Consider the following 24252-nt stretch of genomic DNA (forward strand, 5'->3'; position numbering starts at 1 on the left):
AATCTGCTAATATTAAACTTGAAATCGTCTCGTTAAACGCTTCTTTCGATCGACTCGATGGAGTGTCTATTTTTAGTACATTAATTACTCTAGTCTCAATCTTACAAGTCGCAAATCAGTCAATGTTACAATATTACGCATTAAAACGACCGAAAGATCGAGTCTGGAGACTATAAAACACAGTTACGCCCCTTTTGTGTGGCACTGCGTTGTTTACATTCGCTTCACTACAAGTTTTCTTTACTTACGCAGCAAATAAATAAAACGCACATTAATGACAACTAATACTAGTAAACCCAAAATAAGGATAGATTCCTTTTTCCTTCCTACGACTACTGTTAGTCCAGAATCTACTTCCGTGAGTGAGCGTGTCATCTCGGACGCAAGTCCTTCGTTGGCTTCATCAACATGTGGACAAAAATTAGACCTTTAACCGAGACCGTCTAGCTGACCCTCAATGACCTCATGCTTATAAAAATGGATGGACCAGACATAAATTTCAAATCAGCGGTGTCTTAAAAAGAATCGTCGTGTCTTTTCTGTTATGACGATGAAGTAAATTAAATCATGTGACTGTGAAGTACGTCCTATAAACATTTTTTTGTTATCTGCATTCATTCTCTCAATAATGTGAACTTTTGCATGAACAAGGAGATAAAATAATATTCTTGTGTACTATATATAGAGGATATTTGTCGTTTTAGAGTGAATAACATATTTTATTTCATCGAGAAGCAAGAAAACTTATATTTTCACGAATGCGTAGCATGAGTGAAAACATAAACGTTTTCTTGCTTAGAGATGAAATAAAATATGTTATTCACGACAAAACGACAAATGTTCTATTTATTTTATGATTTTACAATCATTTTAGGTAAAAACAACTAGCCAGTGGAATAACACTTTTATTTCACTGATAAAACGCGATATTCCACTACTGATCATAAAATAAAAGTACATATTAAACATTTATTTTGTCCGCGATATCACCTCGGTGGAAGCGGACGTAAAATACAACAAACACACACACACATTTATTTTCATTTTTAATTAACAAACATATGAATAAAAATGATATAAAATATTTGGCTAAAACTTTCTGAATTGGCTAATAAAATTTTGAATTGGCTAAAAATTTGGCTAAAGGTTTTAAGAGTCTAGGGCGGTCACTGCGAATCTTCAAATCTAATTCACGCAAGGATTCTTGCAAGAGCTTACGCTGCGAATCCTGATTTGCGTATAATTTTTGTAAAAAAAAAAAAAGAAAAATCTCAGAGAATTGTCGAGTTCAACTATTAAATGTCAATGTCAGTCAGCGGGTTATGAATTAAATTTGTATGACTTACTTTATAGAACCTGTATAATAAAATAAAATAAAATATTTGTTGTGTTATTGTTTTACTGTTTACCTCTAACTTATAATTTTGGCGAGTTTCTGACTGGCTATTGTCTTTTGCTTTTGTGTTTATGTTACATGTATGTAATGAATTGTGTGGAAAATTCCCTTCTCACTACACAGCGTCTTTTAGAAGTAGAGCATTTATTTTAAATAATTCCTTTAGCAGGCCAACTATGAAACGAAATGATTTTGGGTTCCATTTTATCCTTTCGAGCGATTTGATTCTGCTAGTTCCACATCAATATAATGGGGTTACATTGTGTCATTCCAATATATTCTGTCACTGTCAAGGTCGGATACTTGTTTTTTTCACTTTTCGTTTCACCATTCCTTTATTATAATACTTTGTTCGGTGAAACCTAGTGAAAAATCTGAGAAATCCAATCCAAAACTCTGTTAAACCCAAGTGAAACTCTGAGAAATCCTGGTGAAAAATTTGAGATACTCTAGTGAAAACTTTGGAAACAATGGTGAAAAATTGGAGAAATGCCAAAGAAATTTGAGAACCACTAGTTAAAGATTTAAGGAACGTTAGTGAAAAATTTAAGAAAAGCTATTGAAAATTTTAAGAAACACTAATGACAAATCTGAGAAACACTATTGAACAGTATGAGATACTCTGGTGAAAATATTGATATTTTCCATCCATGTAGGTTCAGATTGGATTGAGTTTATTTTGAATATGATAAGATGAATTTATGTTGAATGGGGTCATACTATATACCGGAAAACAACCAAAAAACACTGGAAAACAAACGGAAAACACCATTTTATACTGAATACCGGAAAACACCGGAAAAACACTAAATACCGGAAAACATCCTAAATACCGGAAAACACCCTAAATAGTTAACCCGGAGCCTGGTCCTCTGTGTGCGGTTTTGGACCAAGTGGGCGCCGATGAAGGAAGGTCAAGGTCATTACGATGTTCGTTTTACAAATAGCCCCCCCCCCCCCCCAAAAAAAAATCTGATTTTTTTTCTCCAAAATTTTGTTGATCCCTATTATGTTTTGAATGTTTTAAAAGACGCAATCAGTCTACCTCCATCATTGACCATATTTTATTTTGTATTTTAATTTTAGTTTTCAGTAAATTTCAGTAGATTTCAGTATTTCAGTAGATTAAACACTGCCCCATTATATGCCGGTTACGCCGGTCTCCTGATTCTTACCAGTAACGCTGGCATCAGGGTGGTACTAATTAGTGGAAGGCACGACTAGGCCAACTCCTCCCTAGGTAACAAAAAATCGCATCATAAAACAGCAAGTATCATCAAAAGCGAGTTAATAAATCTCTGAATAGTTCGAGTTGAAGTTCCAGGTTTAACCGCTACGTGTCCTAATCACCAAACGAAATGGATGCCACACAATTCTCGGACAGGCTGTAATCTGAAAAGTGTCTATCCTTTCCAAGAGCTAGCCATCTCGTTGGAAGGGCAAAAAATCTGCTTGTTTCTGAGCTTACTTTCATTCCAGGGTCAAATATAATCACTTGAACCATAATAATATTCAACATATTCCATCATATTCCGAGGGCTGCACACAGGATTTTTTTCTGGATTACTTTTCGAGCTTTTTTCCCCAACTTGTTGACCAGTTTTCCTTCAGAAAACCCCAACTTTCGCCCAATTGTCCATGAGAAAACAACATATTCTATCTTACTGCATTGACGGGAAGTGGTAAGCTGGACGTCTGTGAAAAGGGTTGATCGATAAATTTTCAAGGAAGCAATTGTTGTTTTTGCTTGTGGAATAGAGGACTCTAGCCGATGAGGCTACTTTCCCCCCGAGAACCTCAGGCAACCAATTTGTTTTATGTACTACTATCGTAGTAAAACATTACTATGTTAACCACTTCCTGGTGGCTGAAGACTTACAACGAATGCGTATTCGGAAAAAAATGTCCCAGAGAAAATGTTTTTTCCGACAATCGATATTCGAGATGTCTTCTGTTGCACAAATTATGCTGCACTGTGTAAGAACTTGCATCCTTTGATCTGAAGATTGTAGATGGAAAAGTATCATTTGCACTATTTCAAAGTAAACCTGCATTTTCGTATATCATCCCGTAATTTGTGATTAATGACAATGACTGTGGAAATAATATGGGTTGAGGAACGGAAGATCTATGTTCGTCACGTGACTGGACAATTCCACCCCCGTCCCACCCTGATGATGATCCCTCCCGGAGCGGCGTGGCGCGGCGTGGTGCGGCGCAGCGCGGCGTGGCGCGGAGCACTCTCTAAAAAAATCTCGGGCACAGTTTACTCTTCTAAGTTTTCCGGTAGCTATTTAGTAACCCGGAGTTTGGTCCTCGCGTGTCGTTTTGGACCAGGTGAGCGCTGATGAAATAAGTTCATTAACATACAAGCGAGCGATCGCCTACGGTCAAAGGAAAATTTCTTTTCAGTTTTTTTTTTAACAATTTCTTCTCCCAAATTTCTCTCAAAAAAAAATTCCATTTTTTCCAGTATTTTTCTCTGTAAAATTATTTTCTACGGAATGTTTTTTTTTAAAACCAATTTTTCGGCAAAATTCGAATTTTTTTTTTGTGGGGGGGCTATTTGTAAAACGAACATCATAATGACCTTGACCCTCCTTCATCGGCGCTCACTTGGTCCAAAACCGCACACAGAGGACCAGGCTCCGGGTTACCTATTTAGAGTGTTTTCCGGTATTTAGAGTGTTTTCCGGTATTTAGTGTTTTTCCGGTGTTTTCAGGTATTCAGTACAAAATGGTGTTTTCCGGTTGTTTTCCGGTATATAGTATTGCTGGTTGAATGTCATCACGTGATAGTATCTATTCATCTTTGAACGGCATCCAGAGTGAAATTTTTGTATTTTTGTTTATATACATGTACGTCCAAATTGTTCACATTGAAATGTTATATATTGTCATCAGCCCTATATGTCAGTCTGTCATCCACAACTGCTTATGGACATTCTTAAAGGCTAAAGTTGACCATGTTTAAAGTCATGAGACAAAGAAGCCAGAAATCCAGAAATATGGCCCTTGATCACAATGTTTTCGGTCACAAGATTTCGCAATGTCACATTAAAAATACATTATGTAAAAACTAAATCTGTCTTTCATTTGGCTTCAAATATTATATAGACATGTTCAAGTATTCACATGACCATAATCAACTCTCTACCGTCGGATGGCAGAGATTTAAATGAATTAGATTGACTGTAAGATTATTAAAATGGATAATCAAGATTTGCTCGGTACCGTTGCTACATATGTATGATAATAAACAATGTATACTACTTCCTCTTACAATAATAACTTTGTTCAGAATATTTGGTGTGGTTTCCCCCTTGTCAGTGGTACGTTTCGATTTCCCGGTTGTATGTGACAAGGAGTAGGGTCACCTGTCCAACCTCGTGGGTTTTCTCCAGGTCCTCCAGTTTCCTCCCACTGCTAAAGATCCCTACCCACAAGCGATTTATTGAAATAAAATTGAACCATGTGTTTGTCCCGAAATGACCTAGTTTGTGTCGAGTGGACGTTAAACTCCATTTCTCTCTCTCTCTCTCTCTCTCTTGTCAGTGGTGCAGGATGGGAATGACCTGACAAGGACAGCTGTCTAGTCGTTTGTATGGGACAGAAAACCGAGGTCCTGTGTACACATTGGCGTGCACGGAAAAGATCCCTTGACAGTCGGAATTCAATAAAAGAGTAGGCCGTAGTGCTGCTGTTTGGGCAAAATTTCCCTCGTAGCGCACTTTCTATGTCGTATGCCCGTCTTCATTAGCCCAGTTCGAAAGAGAACAGTAGGACGTTAAACCCCATTTCATTTCATTTTGCTCAGAATGAAGTATTTATTCTATTATAACAAGAACGGCCAGCTCTTTATCTAAATCTTACATAATGCATCTGTAGACCTATGTATTTTTGCAGCTTTTCTGCATTCTATTTGCATTAGACCAACTTTTTCGTTGATGAAAATGTGTACATGGAAAACAGACCTTAGAGTACTGGGATTTGGAAATGATTTCAAAATTGACATGACAGGTATATTAGAAGTCAAGATATGAAAGGAAATTGACATATTTTAGTGATAGAAAGTGGAGCCGGATCCTGACCCTCCTCTCTAAGTGATAATTTTCTGTCTATTTACAGAAAACCTGAAGAAAAGTACATTTAACAGACTAAGACATCTTTTAGCGAAATTCACCAGTGATGTCAATAAAATAATTACAACTGATGATGATGATGATGATAATGAACTACTACTAGCCACACAAGTTAATCAGAAGCCCATTCTGCCATCATCCCAAATAAGGGTATTTAATGTGGATGATGATTCACTGCCAGTTCCTATATCTTCCCACACCAAGATGATTATTGATGATGATGATGATGATGATCTAATATCACCCTCACAAGCTATTAAAGAGATCAAACAAGTTTCTTCATCTTCACAAACCAGAGATGATGATGATGATAAAGATGATGATGGTTCACTCCCGCTCTCACAAACTAAAATTACAGATGTCAAACTAATTCCTCCATCATCACAACGCAGAATTTTTAATGAAGATGATGATGACGATGATGGTTCACAAGATATTATTACAGATATCAAATCAATTCCTCCATCTCCACAAACCATGACATTTGATGATGATGGTTCACTCACACTCTCACAATCCACAAATCTAATTTCTACTTTGACTCGACATAACATGATTCTGCGGGACAAACAAATGTCCTCTTCATTAAAATCAGAAATACTAGATGATGATGATGACGATGATGATGATTATGACGATGATGACTCTGTTATATCTGAGGAAATGTTTGATGATTCACGAGACAGTGATTCTGATTCTGATTCTAGTGATGTTGTCCCAATAATGAACAATGATGTTTTTAAAACTGTAAACAATAATCCAAATGATAAGATATACTTTAAAGATGTGCCTTTGGCTTACTTCAGAGGCATCCAAAAGACGAAAGTGGGTAAGAGTGGACAAATTAAGAAATCTGATCGTGTTTTTAGTAACAGGCATAGCTGTTTATATTGCGGAATTCTTGTTTGTAAACCAATAGATCATATAGAGAGAATGCATAGTGACGAAAAGGAGGTTGCCGATTTAAATTTAAAGCCCAAGAAAACTGACAGTTCTCGAGAACGCCACGAAAAAAGTTCTGTTCGCCGGAAACAGCTGGAAATTTTACGCAATCGTGGTAATCATAAACATAACTTGGCAGTCAAGCTATCGGAGGTGGGTGAGATCATTCCTTTAAGAAGACCATCAGGAAAAGGAATATTTTATTTGTCTAAATTTGGGCCTTGTCCAAACTGTTATGGGTGGATCAGTGATCAGTCAAAGCACAGATATCGCTGTGTAGTGAAGGATAAAGATATCAAAGGGAAGAGTTGTGGTACAGCTAAGAGTAATTCCCATAAGAGAAAATCCGAAGGAACATCCACTGCCAAACTTACTAAGGAAGTATTAGAAACAATGGCTGCTGAAGATCGCACCAAAGTTTCCTGTGAAGCCAAGGATAAAGAAATCGAAAGGAAGCGTAGTGCAAGAAAAGATAGTAATTCTCATAAGAGGATGTATGAAGGAACATCCACCACCACATTTACAAAGGAAGTATTAAAAACTACAGCTGTCAAAGATTGCACCACAAGTGAAACTCTAGTTTTGGATGATGACGAAGGACTGGAAAAAAGAAAATCTAAATTTACCAGTAGCAGTCGAACTGATGAGACAAAGAAGGAAATTATTGAAGGTGAGAACAGATTATATTTGTGTGGTGAACTTTGAGTCTCATATTCTGACCCTTATAGGGAGGTTGGGTGGTCTAGTGGTTTAACATGCTTGTGATATCATAAGGTCTGTCATTGAGTCAAGTGGTGAATCCCTGCTTGTACATGACAAGGAGTAGGGTCCAATCTTGTAGGTTTTCTCTGGTTCCTCTGGTATCCTCACATTGCTAATGACCACTATGCGCAAACGAATATTGAAATAAAATTGAACCATATGTTAGTCCCAAAATGACCTAGTTTGTATTGAGTGGGCATTTAACTTCATTTCTCTCTCTCATTTTGCTGTCTAGTGTAAGCCGCATTGGCTCAGTGGGGGCATGGAATGGTCTAGAGTGTCGCTTTTTGAGTTCTAGCTGGTCAGTCATCTCTGGCTTGCGGTCTTGATTTCAATATCTGATCTGAGCGTATGTGGCTTGAAGATAGGGGCGCCTTCTCAACCTCGTGGGTACTGTGCATGCGCTAAGATAATTAATATAAAACAAAAACAAAAGTCGTTTGCAGTATCACCCTGGGTGGAAGTGGGGACGTTAAACACCACAAACAAGAAGCTGTGACTCAGTGAGCTAGTAAGACACTTATAAGATTTTATCGCAGCGTGGCATCCAAACAGCCATGTCATGTGATGCCGGCATGGGTTTTAAACATTTTGTTGATTAAAGGCGATGTTGGTAAAAAATAAAATCTGCTCGGTGAGTAAGACGCTGGAGTTTGCCGGTTCAATCTTGGTGTTGGCCATGAAAGTTCATCTGGATTTTCCGCCGTGGTTTCCCTTTGTCAGTGTGCGGGACAGAGGGCCCTGCATTGACAGCTGTCTAGTTGTTTGGATGGGACAAAAATGAGTCCCCATGTACACATTGGCAGTTGAAGTTTGTAATAAAATAAAGCCATAGCACATGGTGGATGCCTATCTTAATTAGCCAAATTGGACCAGAACAGTACAACGCTAAATCCCATTTCATGTCATTTCTTTTTACCATTTCAGATGTTTGGAACAAAGAAAAGCGAGAGGCATACAATGAAGTCTTTTTGAAACTTGTCCACTTAAGCGGAAAAATGCTAAAGAAAGAAGAAATTATGTCCCTCAAAAACAGGAATCCAGTTTTAAAAAAAATGACCTACGACAAAATAAGAAATAAAATGAATGCCGATGTACAAAAAATAAGACGCAATAAAAATAAAACCTAAAACTTACATCTTTTAATTTTTTGACCTTATTCAGGATCGTAACAGATCATTAAGAGAACGGGGGATGGGGGAGCGTTAACGATGGATCAGAAGAATGATAAATGGAGGGGGAGAGAGAGAACAAGGTCCACTTTCTATGTACCTGTATCTGTCTGCATTTCCACCGCAGAAAAGTCAGGTCTAATTCAATTGTAATAGGTTTCCGCATTAAAGGACTATTTTCTTTGCACAACTGTTGGATATGTTTGGGGTGGTCTAAGGAGTCCTGGTTAGGATGGTTGGGGTGGTTTAAGAAGTCCTGGTTATGGTGGTTGGGGTGGTCTGTGTAGTCCTATTTAGGGTGATCTAGTATAAAGAGCTCTAGTTAGGGTAGTCTAAGCAGTCAGAGTTAGGGTGTGTGTGTGAAATAGCTTTATTTAACATCCACTTTCACCGAAGTAATATCGCAGGGGACACCCTAGTTAGGGTGATTTGAGTGGCCTAATATAAGGAAGTTTAGTCAGGGAGGTTTGGATGGTCTAAAATAAGGAGATCTAGTTAGGGGGGTTTGAGTGTTCTAAGGAGTACTGGTTGGGGTGGTCTACTCTGGTTTGGGTGGTCTACTAAGAAAGGAGTCCTGGTTAGGGTGGTCTACTAAGGAGTCCTTGTTGGGGTGGTCTAAGTAGCTCTAGTTTGGGTGGTCTAAGGGAGAGAGAGAGAGAGCGCGAAATGAGGTTTAAGTCTTTCAGTTCATGACTTTTTTTAATACGCCCACATTTTCATGTGGACGTGTATTGTTGGTCGCCCTTGTCCGTCCGTTCACAATTTGTTTGTGGACATTCTATACAGGTCACAATTTTTGTCAGATTTGAAATATAGGTCTATCTCCCAAATATATCGGTTCCTTTCGATATTGGCATGTATCGGACCATAACTTCATGGATTATGGCCCCTGATTGTATGAAATATCACGTTTTTAGCTTGTGGACACTCTAGAGGTCACAATTTTCACCCGATTTTGATAACCCGAAGATCTGGGTTCTTTTCAATATTCGTGCATATCTGAACATAACTTCCTGGATTATGGGCCCTGATTGTTCAAAAATCGCATTTTTAGCTTGCGGATTCTCTAGAATTTTTTTTTCTGATTTTGAAAAACGTTTAAATATATCACCATTCCACCATAATGAAGGTTGAAAATTGAAATGAAACTGCCCAACAAAATGGCAATTTGTACACAAATTGTGTAAAAGTATGTAATACGAAGGTTGTGGACCCTCTAGAGGTCACAATTTTTATCCGATTTTGATCATATCTTTATCCCAAAGATCTCCGTCCCATTTGATATTTGCGCATTTCAGACCATAACTCTCTGGATTATTGCCCCTGATTGTACAAAAAATCGCGTTTTTAGCTTGTTCTCTATTAGTAACTGCAAGGAGACTGCACCACACAAAATTTACACAAAAACAAATACACGGACAAGACATCATACTCAGGAAAACACAAACAGACAGACAATTCAAACAAAAGTGAATGGATCCGGGGGCTAGCCGTAAGCGTCCACTGCGCTGTACTTTCCCGGGTCTGTAGTGACACAGGCTTCATTCAAATTTGAAAAATGTGGGTGTATCCTGCCTAGCAGCTACTGGTTTTACATATTATCTTTTAGCAGGATATTTTGTTCAAAAACTATGAACACAGAAAATCAGAAAATTTAATTTATTTATTGTGTTAGGAGAGAAAGAGAAATGGGTTTAACGTCCACTGGACAAACTAGTTCATTTTGGGCCTAACATATGGTTCGATTTTATTTCAATTATTCGCTTGCACATAAGGGTCTTTAGCAATGGGAGGAAACCAGAAAAAATCCAAGTGGTTGGACAGGCAACCCTACGCCTTGTGACGTACAACTGGGGAATCATAACCACATCAGTTGACTCAATGACAGACCTTATGATACAACGCGCACACACTAACCATTTGGTCATCCAATCCTCCGATGGTCTAGGAAGTCCTAGTTAGGGTAGTTTGGGTGGTATAAAGGATTCCTAGTTAGGGTAGTTTGGGTGGTCTAAGGAGTTCTAGTTAGGGTAGTTTGGATGGTCTAAGGAGTTCTAGTTAGGGTGGATTGAGTGGTTTAAGGAGTCCTAGTTAGGGTTGTTGGGGTGGTCAAGTTCTGTGCCAGGCCCTCTGCTCTGCCACCACAATAGAAAATCTCTAAATGTAAGTAATGCAGCATAAGAAAAACTGTCTTGGAGTAAAGCTGAAATCTGCCCTTGAAAAGGTGATTCCCAGACAGGTTTGGATTCTTTGGAAGTTGTAACCAAGGGACATGATTACACGAAATGGCTTGCTTGGAAATAACATTTTGATTGTCATTTTGACACAAAATTTAAATTAAAGATGACACTGTTGTATAAAGAATGATATATTACCAAATATCGATATAAATTATTGTGATAACAGGAAAATGGACGCTCGTTATTAGAATTAGACGGTCAGCTTTAAAGATACATTATGGGTGATTAGATAAAGAGCTGGCAGTTCTCACTATAATAGTTTAAAACTAGATGATGTAAAGGGAATTTGCTGAAAAATTCAGTCAAATTGGTCCACTCTGAACCAAGATTTTGGAGATTGAATTCTGGACCTAGCCTCGATCATTATTACTAAAGTCGGTAGGATAAAAAACATATCCATTTCATGATTAAATTATGAATGGAAGTCGAACAGGAAATCGAACCTAGCGATGCCATCGAGAGTTGATTATGGCCTGGATAAGTTAATTAATGTCTTATTAATAATTTAGATAACATTTCAGGCCTATAGAAAGACCTGCAATAGGCAGATTTAGCTCTTGCATAATGTATGTTTAAACTGGACACACGTACATATTAGATGATATTGGGTGATTTTAGACAATTTTCACGGTATACAGGTGTAAAGAAATCTTGTAATATGTTAGTTGATGATGATGATGATGATGATGATGAGGATGCCGATGATGATGATGATGATGTTTTGATGACTGATGCTGTAAGTCATACCCGAGTAACTCGTTTTACCAGTACTAGCAACAAACGAAAAGGTAAGCTGTGATTTGCAATGCTTCTGACAAATTTTGGTCTTTTTTACTTCATAACCATATTGCTCAACGAATGTCAAACATCCCATGGCTCATCAGACTCTAGCCACCCAGCCCATAATTTCTGGGACCCCATTAACGATATAACTCGTTCTACTAGTAGTAGCAGCAAATGAAAATGTAAGCTGCGATTTACAATGCTACTGACAAATTTTAATCTTCATTACTCCATAACCCTATTGTTCAACCAATGTCAAACATATCCCCTCGCATATCAGACTCTAGCCACCCAGCCCATAATTTCTGGGACCCCATTAACAATATAAATTTTGGGATTGTGTGCTCACACATGCTCTTATGCTTCATACAGCATCAGCATTCACCTGAAATACTGTTATCAATTGCAGACATTTGACAGACAGGGAGATAACTCTCTTTTTTATCGTTAATTGATTCCCAAACTTCCTTGTTCAGCCTCGGCGTTTAGGTTTTGGGTATTTTTGTTTAGATCAAAATTTAACCAATACACTCTTCTTTTCTAAGGTTGAAGACCTCGGGTGTTTTCGCCAATGTTTAATTTTATGCCAACTTCAGAATTATTAGTATAACTACAAAACATACTTGAGAAAACCCACAAGGTTGGACAGTGTACCTACTCCTTGTCACTTGCAAGCGGGGAATTGTAACCGCGTTACTTGACTCATTACACTGTAACCCAGGTATTGTTTAATCTTGTGTATCTAGCACTAATTTCTTTCACATTCGTTTAATATCAAATCTTTGTAAAAACTGATTAAAATCACCATAAAACGTTTAATTTGTACTTTTGTCCAGTTTAAAGCTGACCATTCAATTTTGATAATGAGTGTCCAATTTACAAGTATTTAATTTCTTAAATACTTGTAGAAACAAATCTCATCTCTTGTAAAAACAAATCCCATCTCTTGTAAAAACAAATCTCATCTCTTGTAAAAACAAATACCATCTCTTGTAAAAACAAATCTCATCTCACATCTCTTGTAAAAACAAAGCCCATCTCTTGTAAAAACAAATCTCACATTTCTTGTAAAAACAAATCTCACTTTTCTTGTAAAAACAAATCTCACATTTCTTGTAAAAACAAATCTTGTAAAAACAAATGACATGTCTTGTACTTTAATTTAATTGGGAGTAGAGTGAGTACATGATCTTGTATAAATTCAGTAATGTGAGTTGTTCCCCCTTGTCAGTGATGCAGGATGGAGGGCCTGGAAGGGACAATTTATAGTTGTTTGGATTGGACGAAAAAAACCCTGAGGTCTTGTGTATGCGTAAAAGAACCCTTGATAGTTGGAATTTGAAATACCACAATACATGGCATATGCCCGTTTTCATAGCCCAATAGGAGCAGAAGGGGTAGGATGTTAAACCCCATTTCATTTCATTTCAGTAATGTGAACCGTGACAGCAAAATTTGTAAAAAGTAAAAAAAAAAGATTGAAATAGGTTAAAGATATTATTTTATTTCGTAAATGTTTATATTCAAAATAAACAAACCAAATGATTATTATATTTTCAGAAAAATCTTTTGTGTCGACTTCGTTAAACAATAAGGAAGGTAGAAAATGGAACAGGAAGAATTGCTGTTTATTCTGTGGAAAGCAGCAAGCCAAGTTTGTCAGACATCTGACAAGAAAGCATAGCAAAGAAATAGAAGTTCAGAAATTGTTAAGCTTTCCGAAAGGCTCAAGCAAGCGACTTGAAGAAGCTAAAAAACTAAAACACCTTGGAAATTATCAACACAACATTGGAGTATTAGAAAATGGAAAAGGGGAATTACTGGTAGCAAAACGCCCCAAGAGGAGACAAGTTTCCGCTGTCTCCGACTATGCCCCCTGTGTTCATTGTAAAGGATTTTTTGTTGCCTCTTTATTATGGCGGCACTCTAAAGTCTGTGAATCAAAGGATAACTCTTTGGATCACAAGGGTGGTGCATTGCGTGTTGGCAAGACACTTGTCGCTGTGTGTGAAAATTCTGACTGGAGCGATGATTTGTTCTTAGATATGAAAGATGATGAAATTGGAATGATAATCAAACAGGACAAAATAATCCGCCATCTTGGAGTTGAACTTTATAAAAAAAATGGTAAAGAAAGTCTGGCCTACGTCCAAGTCAATATAAGAGAAATAGCGAAATTGGTCCACGCCTTAAGACAAAATAACAGAAATAGAATTATGTGTATGAAGGACATTTTGAAGCCCAGTATGTTCGATCAAGTAATTGAAGTAGTGCATGAGTTGTCCACTGGACTTCATGGAATTCCTTCGTTAGTTTCAAGAATAGGTTATTTATTGAAAAAGTGTGGACAGATTTATTTAGGTGTTGCCATTTGTGACCAGGATAAAAGTGTTGAGAAGGATGTAACAGATTTTTTGCAACTGTATGACAAGGAATATTCTCAAAAGTTATCATCTATTGTTTGCAAAACCAGAGCAACAGAAAAACAAAACAAGATGGAAATTTTATCAATTACACAAGATATCATAAAGTTACAGAAATATGTTCACGAAATGATGTACTTAGTCATCCAGACATATAACCCAAAGAATGATTTCAAAGATTTGGCAACAATTACATTGAGTCATTTAATCATGTTCAATACAACAAGATCTGAGGACGTGTCGAGAATGCTGATATCAGATTTCATCAGTCGGCCTGATACAACAAGTACCAACTGTGATCTGATGTCGCCAACAGAGAAAAAATTGACAGAGAGGTCAGAATTTTTTCATTTTTTAAAATTTTAGAATAAGCAAGTTGTTCATGGTTATAATGTAAAAATGCCCGAAGTCTCACTTTGGAATGTCCGCTAACTAATAATCTCTAAACAATACCTTTTGTGTTCTCTTTAAAATCTGTTTTTCTTTGTCCGACACACGGTCCTTGCTGCTTATATACCCCAGTCTGCCGTACTATCTGGCGTAGAAATCTGGTATAAGTGAGGATGGGCTTTTTTTTTCCATTTGAATCCCATTGAGTATAAGCTACAGTTTTAAATTAAATGAAATAAATTATTTTATTATAACAAAGTTTACAGGCTTCTTTTATGAAATTTTTCACCTCAAGATTTTGGACTTTGACTTTGAATATTACAAGAGTTCCATAAGATATCTTCTCAGATCCCTTGTCTGTCTGTCAGTGCCTAGGGCCTCATGATCTAGGAGCCCTTTCTTACCCATACTGTAGTCTTTAATTAATATCATCCTCGAATTTACTCACTTTCATCTTTCTCTAGTTCTCTGTGTGTTCACTACATTCTACAAGATTTTCCTAAATTAGTCAATTTACGTGCCGTAAAATTAGAATTTTACCTTAAAAACTCAAAAGATACGAGAAAGCCCTGTTATAAGGCCTCTTTATGCTTAAAATTTACACAACTGCAGAAATAAATAAAATGGTTTATTTTGAAGACTATCATCAGAATTTCATTGGACATATTGTAATGCAAACAAAACACTTAAATGTGGTTGTAAATTGTTGTAGCCCCCCCCCACCACCACCGTCGTTGTGGAAGTTAATATCCAATTGAATTCACATTATACAGTGTCTAAAGGTCATGGGAGGAAGAAGCCTTTTGATTTTCAATGATTTTTGATAATTACTGCCAGAGTTGTGGTCCTTGATCACTTTGAAAATTACTTAATGGGTTGTTTCTCATACTCAGATTTTAGTGTGTGGTATATATACATGTTTTCATTATTGACAAAAGTACAACTTAGTTACTGTGTGTGTAGTTTTTGTTGCCTGGCAACCTATTTCTCTGCTCAGAGCCAATAATTAAGATGTTGGCTCGCTAACCTGGAGTTCGTGTTTTCAATCTGGTAAGGTCCCCCATTGACATTGGTGCAGGATGCAGATGAGGGCCTGGCAAGGGACAACATACATTGCATAGTCATTCGGATATGTCGGAAAACCAAAGTCCAGTACACATAAAACAACCCCAGACGTTGGAATTCCATGTAAGAGTAGGTTGTAGTGCTGTTGTTCGGGCAAAATTTCACTAATAGTACACTGTATGGTGTAAGCCCATCTCGGCCCAGTCAGAGCAGAACAGTAGGATGTTAAACCCCATTATTTATCATTTTTTATTTGCAGGTTATGTCTTGTCGACATCCATAGAAAACGGGGACGAGGCCTTCCAGTTTTAGTACCACCAGATGCCGTCAAAGCCATCAATTTACTTGTTGATGCCGATAATAGAAAAAACGCTGAGATAAATCCAGAGAATAATTTTGTATTTCCGATATCTGAAAACAGCACCGATAACATTAATGGACATGATGCCTTATCTTCAACAGTAGATACAGCTGACTTGAAGGCACCAGAAACTATAAAGAATACATTATTACGAAGGTTTATTGCAAAAGTCTCTCAGATTTTAATCATGAATGAAAATGAAATGGACTGGTTGGTAGTGTACTTGGGATGTGATAGAAGTATCCAACAGAAGTTTGATAGGCTGAGGCACTACGACGTAGAGTTGGCCAAAGTTGCCAAGCTTCTGTATGCTGTAGATACTGGAAAGATCCATAAGTTATCAGGAAAAAATCTGGATGAGATAGATATTGATGGTTAGTATATCATTCAATAATTTGACACAAATGTCAGTATTTTACTTCATATACGATTATATTTTACTTGTTTTTATACGCCCACATTTTCATGTGGACGTATATATTGTCATCGCCTCTGTCTGTCCGTCCATAATTCTTATCCGATTTTGACGAAACTTGCAATATTAGGGTTATCTCCAAACAATCTTGTTTTTTTTTCAATTTTGGCATGTATAAGATCGTAACTTCCTGAATTATGGCACTTCATTGTATGCAAAATCGTGTTTTTAGCTTGTGGTTTCTCTAGAGGTCACAATTTTTATCTGATTTAAAAAAAAACGTTTGAATTTTGTAAAAATTGAACCAAAACCCGCTGGACAAAATGGCCGCCCCTCGTACGCAAATAATGTAAATATATGGTATATCAAGGTTGTGTTTCTAGTGGATGGTAAACCCCATTTCTATCTCTGTATCATGTGATGTTTGTTTTGCAGGTGATATACAAGATTTGATTGGTGAATCTGGTGAAACAGAAGACAAGACAGTTGCTGAATCTGGTGAGGGTGATGGTGGTGGTGGCCATGATGATGGTGGTGATGATGATAATGATGATGGTGATGATAATGATGATGATGCTGATAATGATGATAAAGTTGTTGGTAAAAGAACCATTACTATGGAAGCAGGGGTAACTAATAAAAGAGCTAAGAGACAAGCTGTCCCGAAAAATGGTAAAAACAATTGAATCTCTTGTAAAAACAATTGCATCTCTTGTAAAAACAATTGCATCTCTTGTATAAACAATCGAATTCTATCTCTTGACAAAACAAATTCCATTCCTTAAAGAAATTACAAATCTTGTAAGAATGAATTACATCTTTTGTAAAAACAAATCCCATCGCTTGTAAAAACAAATCTCCCCTCTTTTAAAAGCAAATCCCATTTCTTGTAAAAACAAATCCCATCTCACATCTCTTGTAAAAACAAATCTCATCTCTTGTAAAAACAAATCTCATCTCCCATCTCTTGTAAAAACAAATCTCACATTTCTTGTAAAAACAAATCTTGTAAAAACAAATGACATGTCTTGTACACTAATTTAATTGGGGCTAGAGTGTGTTCATGAACTTGTATAAATTCAGTAATGTGAGTTATTCCCCCTTGTCAGTGATGCAGGATGGAGGGCCTGGAAGGGACAATTTATAGTTGTTTGGATTGGACGAAAAAAAAACCCCAGGTCTCGTGTATGTGTAAAAGAACCGTTGATAATTGAAATTTGAAATACCACAATACATGGCATATGTCCATCTTCATAGCCTAGTAGGAGCAGAAGAGATAGGGTGTTAAACCCCATTTCATTTCATGTCAGTAATGTGAACCGTGACAACAAAATTTGTTCAAAGTAAAAAAAAAGATTGAAATAGGTTAAAGATATTATTTTATTTCGTAAATGTTTATATTCAAAATAAACAAACCAAATGATTATTATATTTTCAGAAAAATCTTTTGTGTCGACTTCGTTAAACAATAAGGAAGGTAGAAAATGGAACAGGAAGAATTGCTGTTTATTCTGTGGAAAGCAGCAAGCCAAGTTTGTCAGACATTTGACAAGAAAGCATAGCAAAGAAATAGAAGTTCAGAAATTGTTAAGCTTTCCGAAAGGCTCAAGCAAGCGACTTGAAGAAGCTAAAAAACTAAAACACCTTGGAAATTATCAACACAACATTGGAGTATTAGAAAATGGAAAAGGGGAATTACTGGTAGCAAAACGCCCCAAGAGGAGACAAGTTTCCGCTGTCTCTGACTATGCCCCCTGTGTTCATTGTAAAGGATTTTTTGTTGCCTCTTTATTATGGCGGCACTCTAAAGTCTGTGAATCAAAGGATAACTCTTTGGATCACAAGGGTGGTGCATTGCGTGTTGGCAAGACACTTGTCGCTGTGTGTGAAAATTCTGACTGGAGCGATGATTTGTTCTTAGATATGAAAGATGATGAAATTGGAATGATAATCAAACAGGACAAAATAATCCGCCATCTTGGAGTTGAACTTTATAAAAAAAACAGTAAAGAAAGTCTGGCTTACGTCCAAGTCAAGATAAGAGAAATAGCGAAATTGGTCAATGCCTTAAGACAAAATAACAGAAATGGAACAATGTGTATGACAGAAATTTTGAAGCCTAGTATGTTCGATCAGGTGATTGAAGCAGTGCATGAGTTGTCCACTGGACTTCACGGAATTCCTTCGTTAGTTTCAAGAATCGGCTATTTACTGAAAAGGTGTGGGCAGATTTATTTAGGTGTTGCGATTCGTGACCAGGATAAAAGTGCCGAGAAGGATGTAACAGATTTTTTGCGACTGTATGACAAGGAATATTCTCAAAAGTTATCATCTATTGTTCGCAAAACCAGAGCAACAGAAAAACAAAACAAGATGGAAATTTTATCAATTACACAAGATATCGTAAAGTTACAGAAATATGTTCACGAAATGATGTACTTAGTTGTCCAGACATATAACCCAAAGAATGATTTCAAAGATTTGGCATCAATTACGTTGAGTCATTTAATCATGTTCAATACAACAAGATCTGAGGACGTGTCGAGAATGCTGATATCAGATTTCATCAGTCGGCCTGATACAACAAGTACCAACTGTGATCTGCTGTCGCCAACAGAGAAACAATTGACAGAGCGGTCAGAATTTTTCATTTTTTAAATTTTTAGAATAAGCAAGTTTTTCATGGTTATAATGTAATACCTGAAGTCCCAGTTTTGAATGTGTGCTAACTAATAATCTCTAAACAATACCTTTTGTGTTCTCTTTAAAATCTGTTTTTCTTTGTCTGACACACGGCTTGCTGCTTATATACCCCAGTCTGTCGGACTATCTGGCGTAGAAATCTGGTATAAGTTCATGTAGTCCCATTTAATTTATTATAAAAAGGTTTACAGACTTTTTTTATGAAATTTTTACCTCAAGATTTTGTACTTTTGAAGTTGAATATTACAAGAGTTCTATAACACATCTTCTAAGACCCCTTATCTGTCTGTCATTGACTAGGGCCTCATACTATAGTCTTTAATATCATCCTCGAATTTACTCACTTTCATCTTTCTTTAGTTGTCTGTGTGTTCACTACATTCTACAAGATTTTAGACTGTAAAATTAGAATTTTACCTTAAATCTCAAAAGATACAGACAAAGCCCTGTGATATAAGGCCTTTTTAAGCATGAAACTTACATATGCAGAATTAATAAATGGTTTATTTTGGAGACATTTTGTAATCAGAAATACCGGTATATATAATACAAACAAAACTTGTCACAGTTACCTTTTTCTGGTCCAAGACATGGTGGCTCAGTGAGTAAGATGTTGGCTTGCTAACCTGGAGTTTTTGTGTTCAATATTGATCGAGAATGTTCATCTGGATTTTCTGGCAAAGGTCAAGGTATAGTCATTCGAATGATATGATAAAAAGGTCCTGTGTACGCATCAGCTTGCACATAAAAAGAACCCTTGATAGTTGGAATTTGAAATAAGAGTAGGTCGTAGTGCCACGCTCCGGGCAAAATTTACCTCATAGCACACTGTATGGTGTAAGCCCGTTTTCATGTGCTCAATCGGAGCAGAACAGTAGGACGTTAAACCCCATTTCATTTCATTTTTTATTTGCAGGTTATGTCTTGTCCACATTCATCGAAAACGGGGACGTAGCCTTCCAATTTTAATACCACCAGATGCCGTCAACGCCATCGTTTTACTTGTTGATGCCGATAATAGAAAAAACGCGGAGATAAATCCAGACAATAATTTTGTATTTCCGATATCTGAAAACAGCACCGATAACATTAATGGACATGATGCCTTATCTTCAACAGTAGATACAGCTGACTTGAAGGCACCAGAAACTATAAAGAGTACATTATTACGAAGGTTTACTGCAAAAGTCTCTCAGATTTTAATCATGAATGAAAACGAAATGGACTGGTTGGCAGTGTACTTGGGATGTGATAGAAGTGTCCAACAGAAGTTTGATAAGCTGAGGCAGGACGACGTAGAGTTGGCCAAAGTTGCCAAAATTCTTTATGCTGTTGATACTGGAAAGATCCATAAGTTTACTGGGAAAAATCTGGATGAGATAGATGTTGATGGTTAGTATATTAATGAATAATTTGACACAAATGTCTGTTAGTATTTGGGGGGTTGGATGGCCGAATGGTTAGCATGTGTGCGCTGTATCATAAGGTCTGTCATTCATTGAGTCAACTGGTGGGGTTTTGATTTCCCGGATGTACATGACAAGGCGTAAGGTCGACTGTCCAACCTCGTGGGTTTTCTCCAGTTTCCTTCCACTGCTAAAGGACCCCTACGCATGGGCAAATTGTTGAAATAAAAATTTGAACCATTTGTTGTTCCCGGAACGACCTGGTTTGTGCCGAGTGGATGTTAAACCCCATCTCTCATTCTCTCTCTCTCTCTAAGTATTTTACTGTATCAAAAGAGAAATGGGGTTTAAGGTCCACTCAACATAAACTAGATCATTTAGGGACTAGCATATGGTTCAATTTTATTTCCACAATTCGCTTGTGTGTAGGTTTTTTTAGCAGTGGGAGAAAACGGGCAAATGACCTACTCCTTGTCACGTACAAGCAGTGAAAACTGTATCAAGATTCCTGGAAGTAATGGTTTTAGTTGACAAAATGAAAGGCACAATTGAAGTAGCAGCTGACATTTTAAAGTCTGTGTTAAAAAATATCGATAAAAGACAAAAATGCAGGTACCAGAAAGATTAACATCTTAATTAGCCTAGATGGTGCAGAACTGGCAAAGCTGTGGCAGGTGCCTTATCGCTAGACATGTTTAATCGCCAACAATTAGAGGACTTGCTTACTCACCTACAATTAGAGGACTTGTTTACCCCACCAACAAAAAGAGGACTTGTTTACCTCACCAACAATTAGAGGACTTGTTTACTCACAATTAGAGGACTGTTGCAAGCAAGAACTTCAATATGACAATGGAAGAGGGTCTAACACATACGCTTTAGATCATAAGGTCTGGCATTGAGTCTAACCCTAACCCAACCCAATTACTCCCCAACAATTAGAGGACATGTTTACCTCCCCAACAATTAGAGAACTTGTTTTACTCACAAATAGAGGACTGATGCAAGCAAGAACTTCAATATGACAATGGAAGAGAGGGGGTGGGGGGCAGTGGTCTAACACATATGCTTTAGATCATATGTTTTCAATTCCAAGCTGTTACGTGACAAGGAGTAGGGTAGCATGCTGTCAACCTCATCCACGGTCGCCTTCCACAAGCGAATTTTTCCGGATCCTCCAGTCTTCTCACACTGCTAAAGTCTCCTACAAACAAGTGAATTATTGAAATAAAATTGAAGCATATTTTAGTCCCAAAATGACCTAGTTTGTTTAGATTGGATGTTAGCCCCATTTCTTTTTTTTCTATTATGTGTTGTCTATTTTTCAGGTGATATACAAGATTGGATTGGTGAATCTGGTTCAACAGAAGACAAGACACATGCTGATTCTTATATTGATGATGGTGATGATGATGTCTTATCAACTGCTGTTAATAGAACCAGTACTGTGGAAGCTGGGGTAACGGATAAAAGACGAGCTGTAAAGAGAAATGGTAAAAACGAAACACATCTCTTGACAAAACAAATCACTTCTCTTGTAAAAATGAATTGAATTTGTTGTAAAAACAGATCACATCTCTTACATTAAGTGTATGCCAGTGAGAAAGTGGGAACTTAGTGGGAACCTAGCATTATCTCTTATTATAAACAGACTTTATTTTAGTAGCCAACCAATTTAAGAATTTGAGTTTTCAAACGTTACAAATTACAAATTAACCAAATGTAAAAGAAATTAATGCTGGATACACAAGATTAAATGATACCCATGCCACAGTGTAAAACATACTAGGCTATATTATGGTCATGTAAAAACTTTCTGCATCTTATAAACCTCCATGGGGGGTTGGATGGCCGAATGGTTAGCATGTGTGCGCTGTATCATAAGGTTTGTCATTGAGTCAGCTGGCGTGGTGTCAATCCCCGGTTGTACGTGGCAAGGAGTAGAGTCGCCTGTCTAACCTCGTGGGTTTACTCTAGGTCCTCCGGTTTCCTCCCACTGCTAAAGACCCCTACACGCAAGCAAATTGTTGAAATAAAATTGACTATATGTTCGTCCCGAAATGACCTAGTTTGTGTTGAGTGGATGTTAAGCCCCATTTCTCTCTCTCTCTCCCCCTCTCTCTCTCTCTCTCTCTCTCTCTCTCTCTATAAGCCTCCACATTGCTGGTATATAAGGTTTGACCAAAGACTGGGCTTGTTGCATTATAAGATTCAACAAGTTTGTAGATGACCATGATTTTTAAGATGCAAGATTTAAATACAGAGCTGGCCGTTCTTGCTACATGTGCAATAGTTCAAAAATAGATAGGGGATCACGTGGCTAAGTGGGTAAGACGCTAGCTCGCTAGCCTGGAGGTCGGGTGTTCGATCCCTGCATTGGCCGAGAAAGTTCATCCAGATTTTCCGGCGTGGTTCTCCCTTGTCAGTGATGCAGGACGGAGGGGCTGACAAGGAAAGCTGTCTAGTCGTTCGGATGGGACGAAAAACCGAGGTCCCGTGTACACATTGGCGTGCACGTAAAAGATCCCTTGGCAGTTGGAATTCGATATAAGAGTAGGCCGTAGTGCCGCTGTCCGGGCAAAAAAATTTCCCTCATCGCACACTGTATGGCGTATGCCCGTCTTCATTAGCCCAGGTTAGGAGCAGAACAGTAGGACGTTAAACTCCATTTCATTTCATTTCATTTCAAAAATAGATAATGCAAAATGAATATTTTGAAAATTGCATTCAAATTACTATATTCTGAAGAAGTTATCACTGTTTGGAGTTTTGACATGTGGAATTGATTGTTTAATATTGTAACAATGGTACTTGTTACTTGGACTTATCCTTGCTTGCCGATTTTTAAATTAAATCATTGAATAACCATATCCTTCTAATCAGAGCCATCCGATGACTTAGAGAGTTGACTATAGGCTTGTCATGTTAATAAATGTTTAAATAATTTGTTTACATAACATTTGAAGTCAAAATAAAGACCTGCAATAGATAGATTTAGCTCTTACTTACATAACCCATCTTTGACATAGTATGGTTTAACATCATATTTAAGACTGGACATGGTTTGTACATGTATTTATAAATTAATATCAAGACAGAATATATGTTTTATTTCAGGAAAGCTGTGTTTCCATGTGAAATGGGGAGATAAAGAGAAGAATTTTGTGAGAGATTATTTCCGTTCTAATATCTCGGACATGAATGTTTCTGGTGTGGGAAAGGCCAGATGTGAAGACGCTCTGAAAAAAGGCGGATCTCTTTTCAAAAACAGGACCTGGGTTCAAGTAAAGAGCTGCGTGAAAAATTTAATTAACAAAAATAAAAAGAAGATAACGATGCAATCTGGCTTATAAAATTAGCCCGTCGGGTTTATGATGTCCCTTCCATCCAGCGTTTCAAATTTTCATACCCTGGGGTCAGAACCAGGGCCGCAGAAGGAAAGATGCAAAGTCATATATTAGAATACACCAAATGGACTGATATGGAAGAATGGCTCTTTTTGCAGTTATATGTACCAGTTTCGACTGACTGACACCTGACAGTGACACCTGTCAGTTAATCAATGTACATGACATAAATTTAACCATAAATCACAATCAGTACAGTTCCTTTTAAAGAGTTTATGTGTAAAAATGTCACAAATGAATCCAAAAATAAAATTGGGATAATGGCATGCTTCAAATTTTGTCAAACTCTTTAGCAAAAATATCTTACTCAACAAAATTTGACCACCCTCGGTATCCCCGATGAAATCATTCTGTTCTACTCCACTAACCCCTGGGTCCATTATCAAGGGTAGACACAAATTCAAATTATCTGTCCTCAACAAAATAACAAGTTTTTGATTGCTCGATAAAATTAGCACAATCATCAAGGGCAGATAACTTGCCCATTGACTTCAATGCTCAATGGCTGTAACATCACAGGCTGTAGCTGTTTGCTCAACATTCCGTTGGTTTGAATCTTTAAAGACACACAGGGGACTGCATATGGCACTCTCCTCATCATAATTTTGTAGGGGGTTGATCGTTTAGATTTTTTGCTAGGAGGAT

General features: G+C 37.3%; 1 protein-coding gene across 4 annotated transcripts in view; it reads left to right on the forward strand.

The window, feature by feature from the left end:
- The window catches only part of LOC126816141 (protein suppressor of hairy wing), a 44931-nt gene extending 21058 nt beyond the window's left edge, over window positions 1-23873 (forward strand). For 2 of the 4 annotated variants that reach the window (XM_056099488.1, XM_056099489.1), the window contains exons 3-8: window positions 11293-11442; window positions 16527-16763; window positions 17530-18727; window positions 19711-20186; window positions 21529-21693; window positions 23318-23873. In XM_056099488.1, the coding sequence (XP_055955463.1) occupies window positions 11293-11442; window positions 16527-16763; window positions 17530-18727; window positions 19711-20186; window positions 21529-21693; window positions 23318-23553 (2462 nt within the window). In that variant the 3' untranslated portion in view covers window positions 23554-23873. Of the gene's footprint in view, window positions 1-5524; window positions 7151-8169; window positions 8377-11292; window positions 11443-13002; window positions 14196-15574; window positions 16051-16526; window positions 16764-17529; window positions 18728-19710; window positions 20187-21528; window positions 21694-23317 lie in introns of those variants that run through there. The other 2 variants (XM_050542351.2, XM_050542381.2) reach the window with 2 other exon arrangements.
- Window positions 23874-24252: the final 379 nt, after the last annotated feature.

This window comes from Patella vulgata, chromosome 3 (genome assembly GCF_932274485.2).
Source record: "Patella vulgata chromosome 3, xgPatVulg1.2, whole genome shotgun sequence".
Lineage (NCBI taxonomy): Eukaryota > Metazoa > Mollusca > Gastropoda > Patellidae > Patella > Patella vulgata.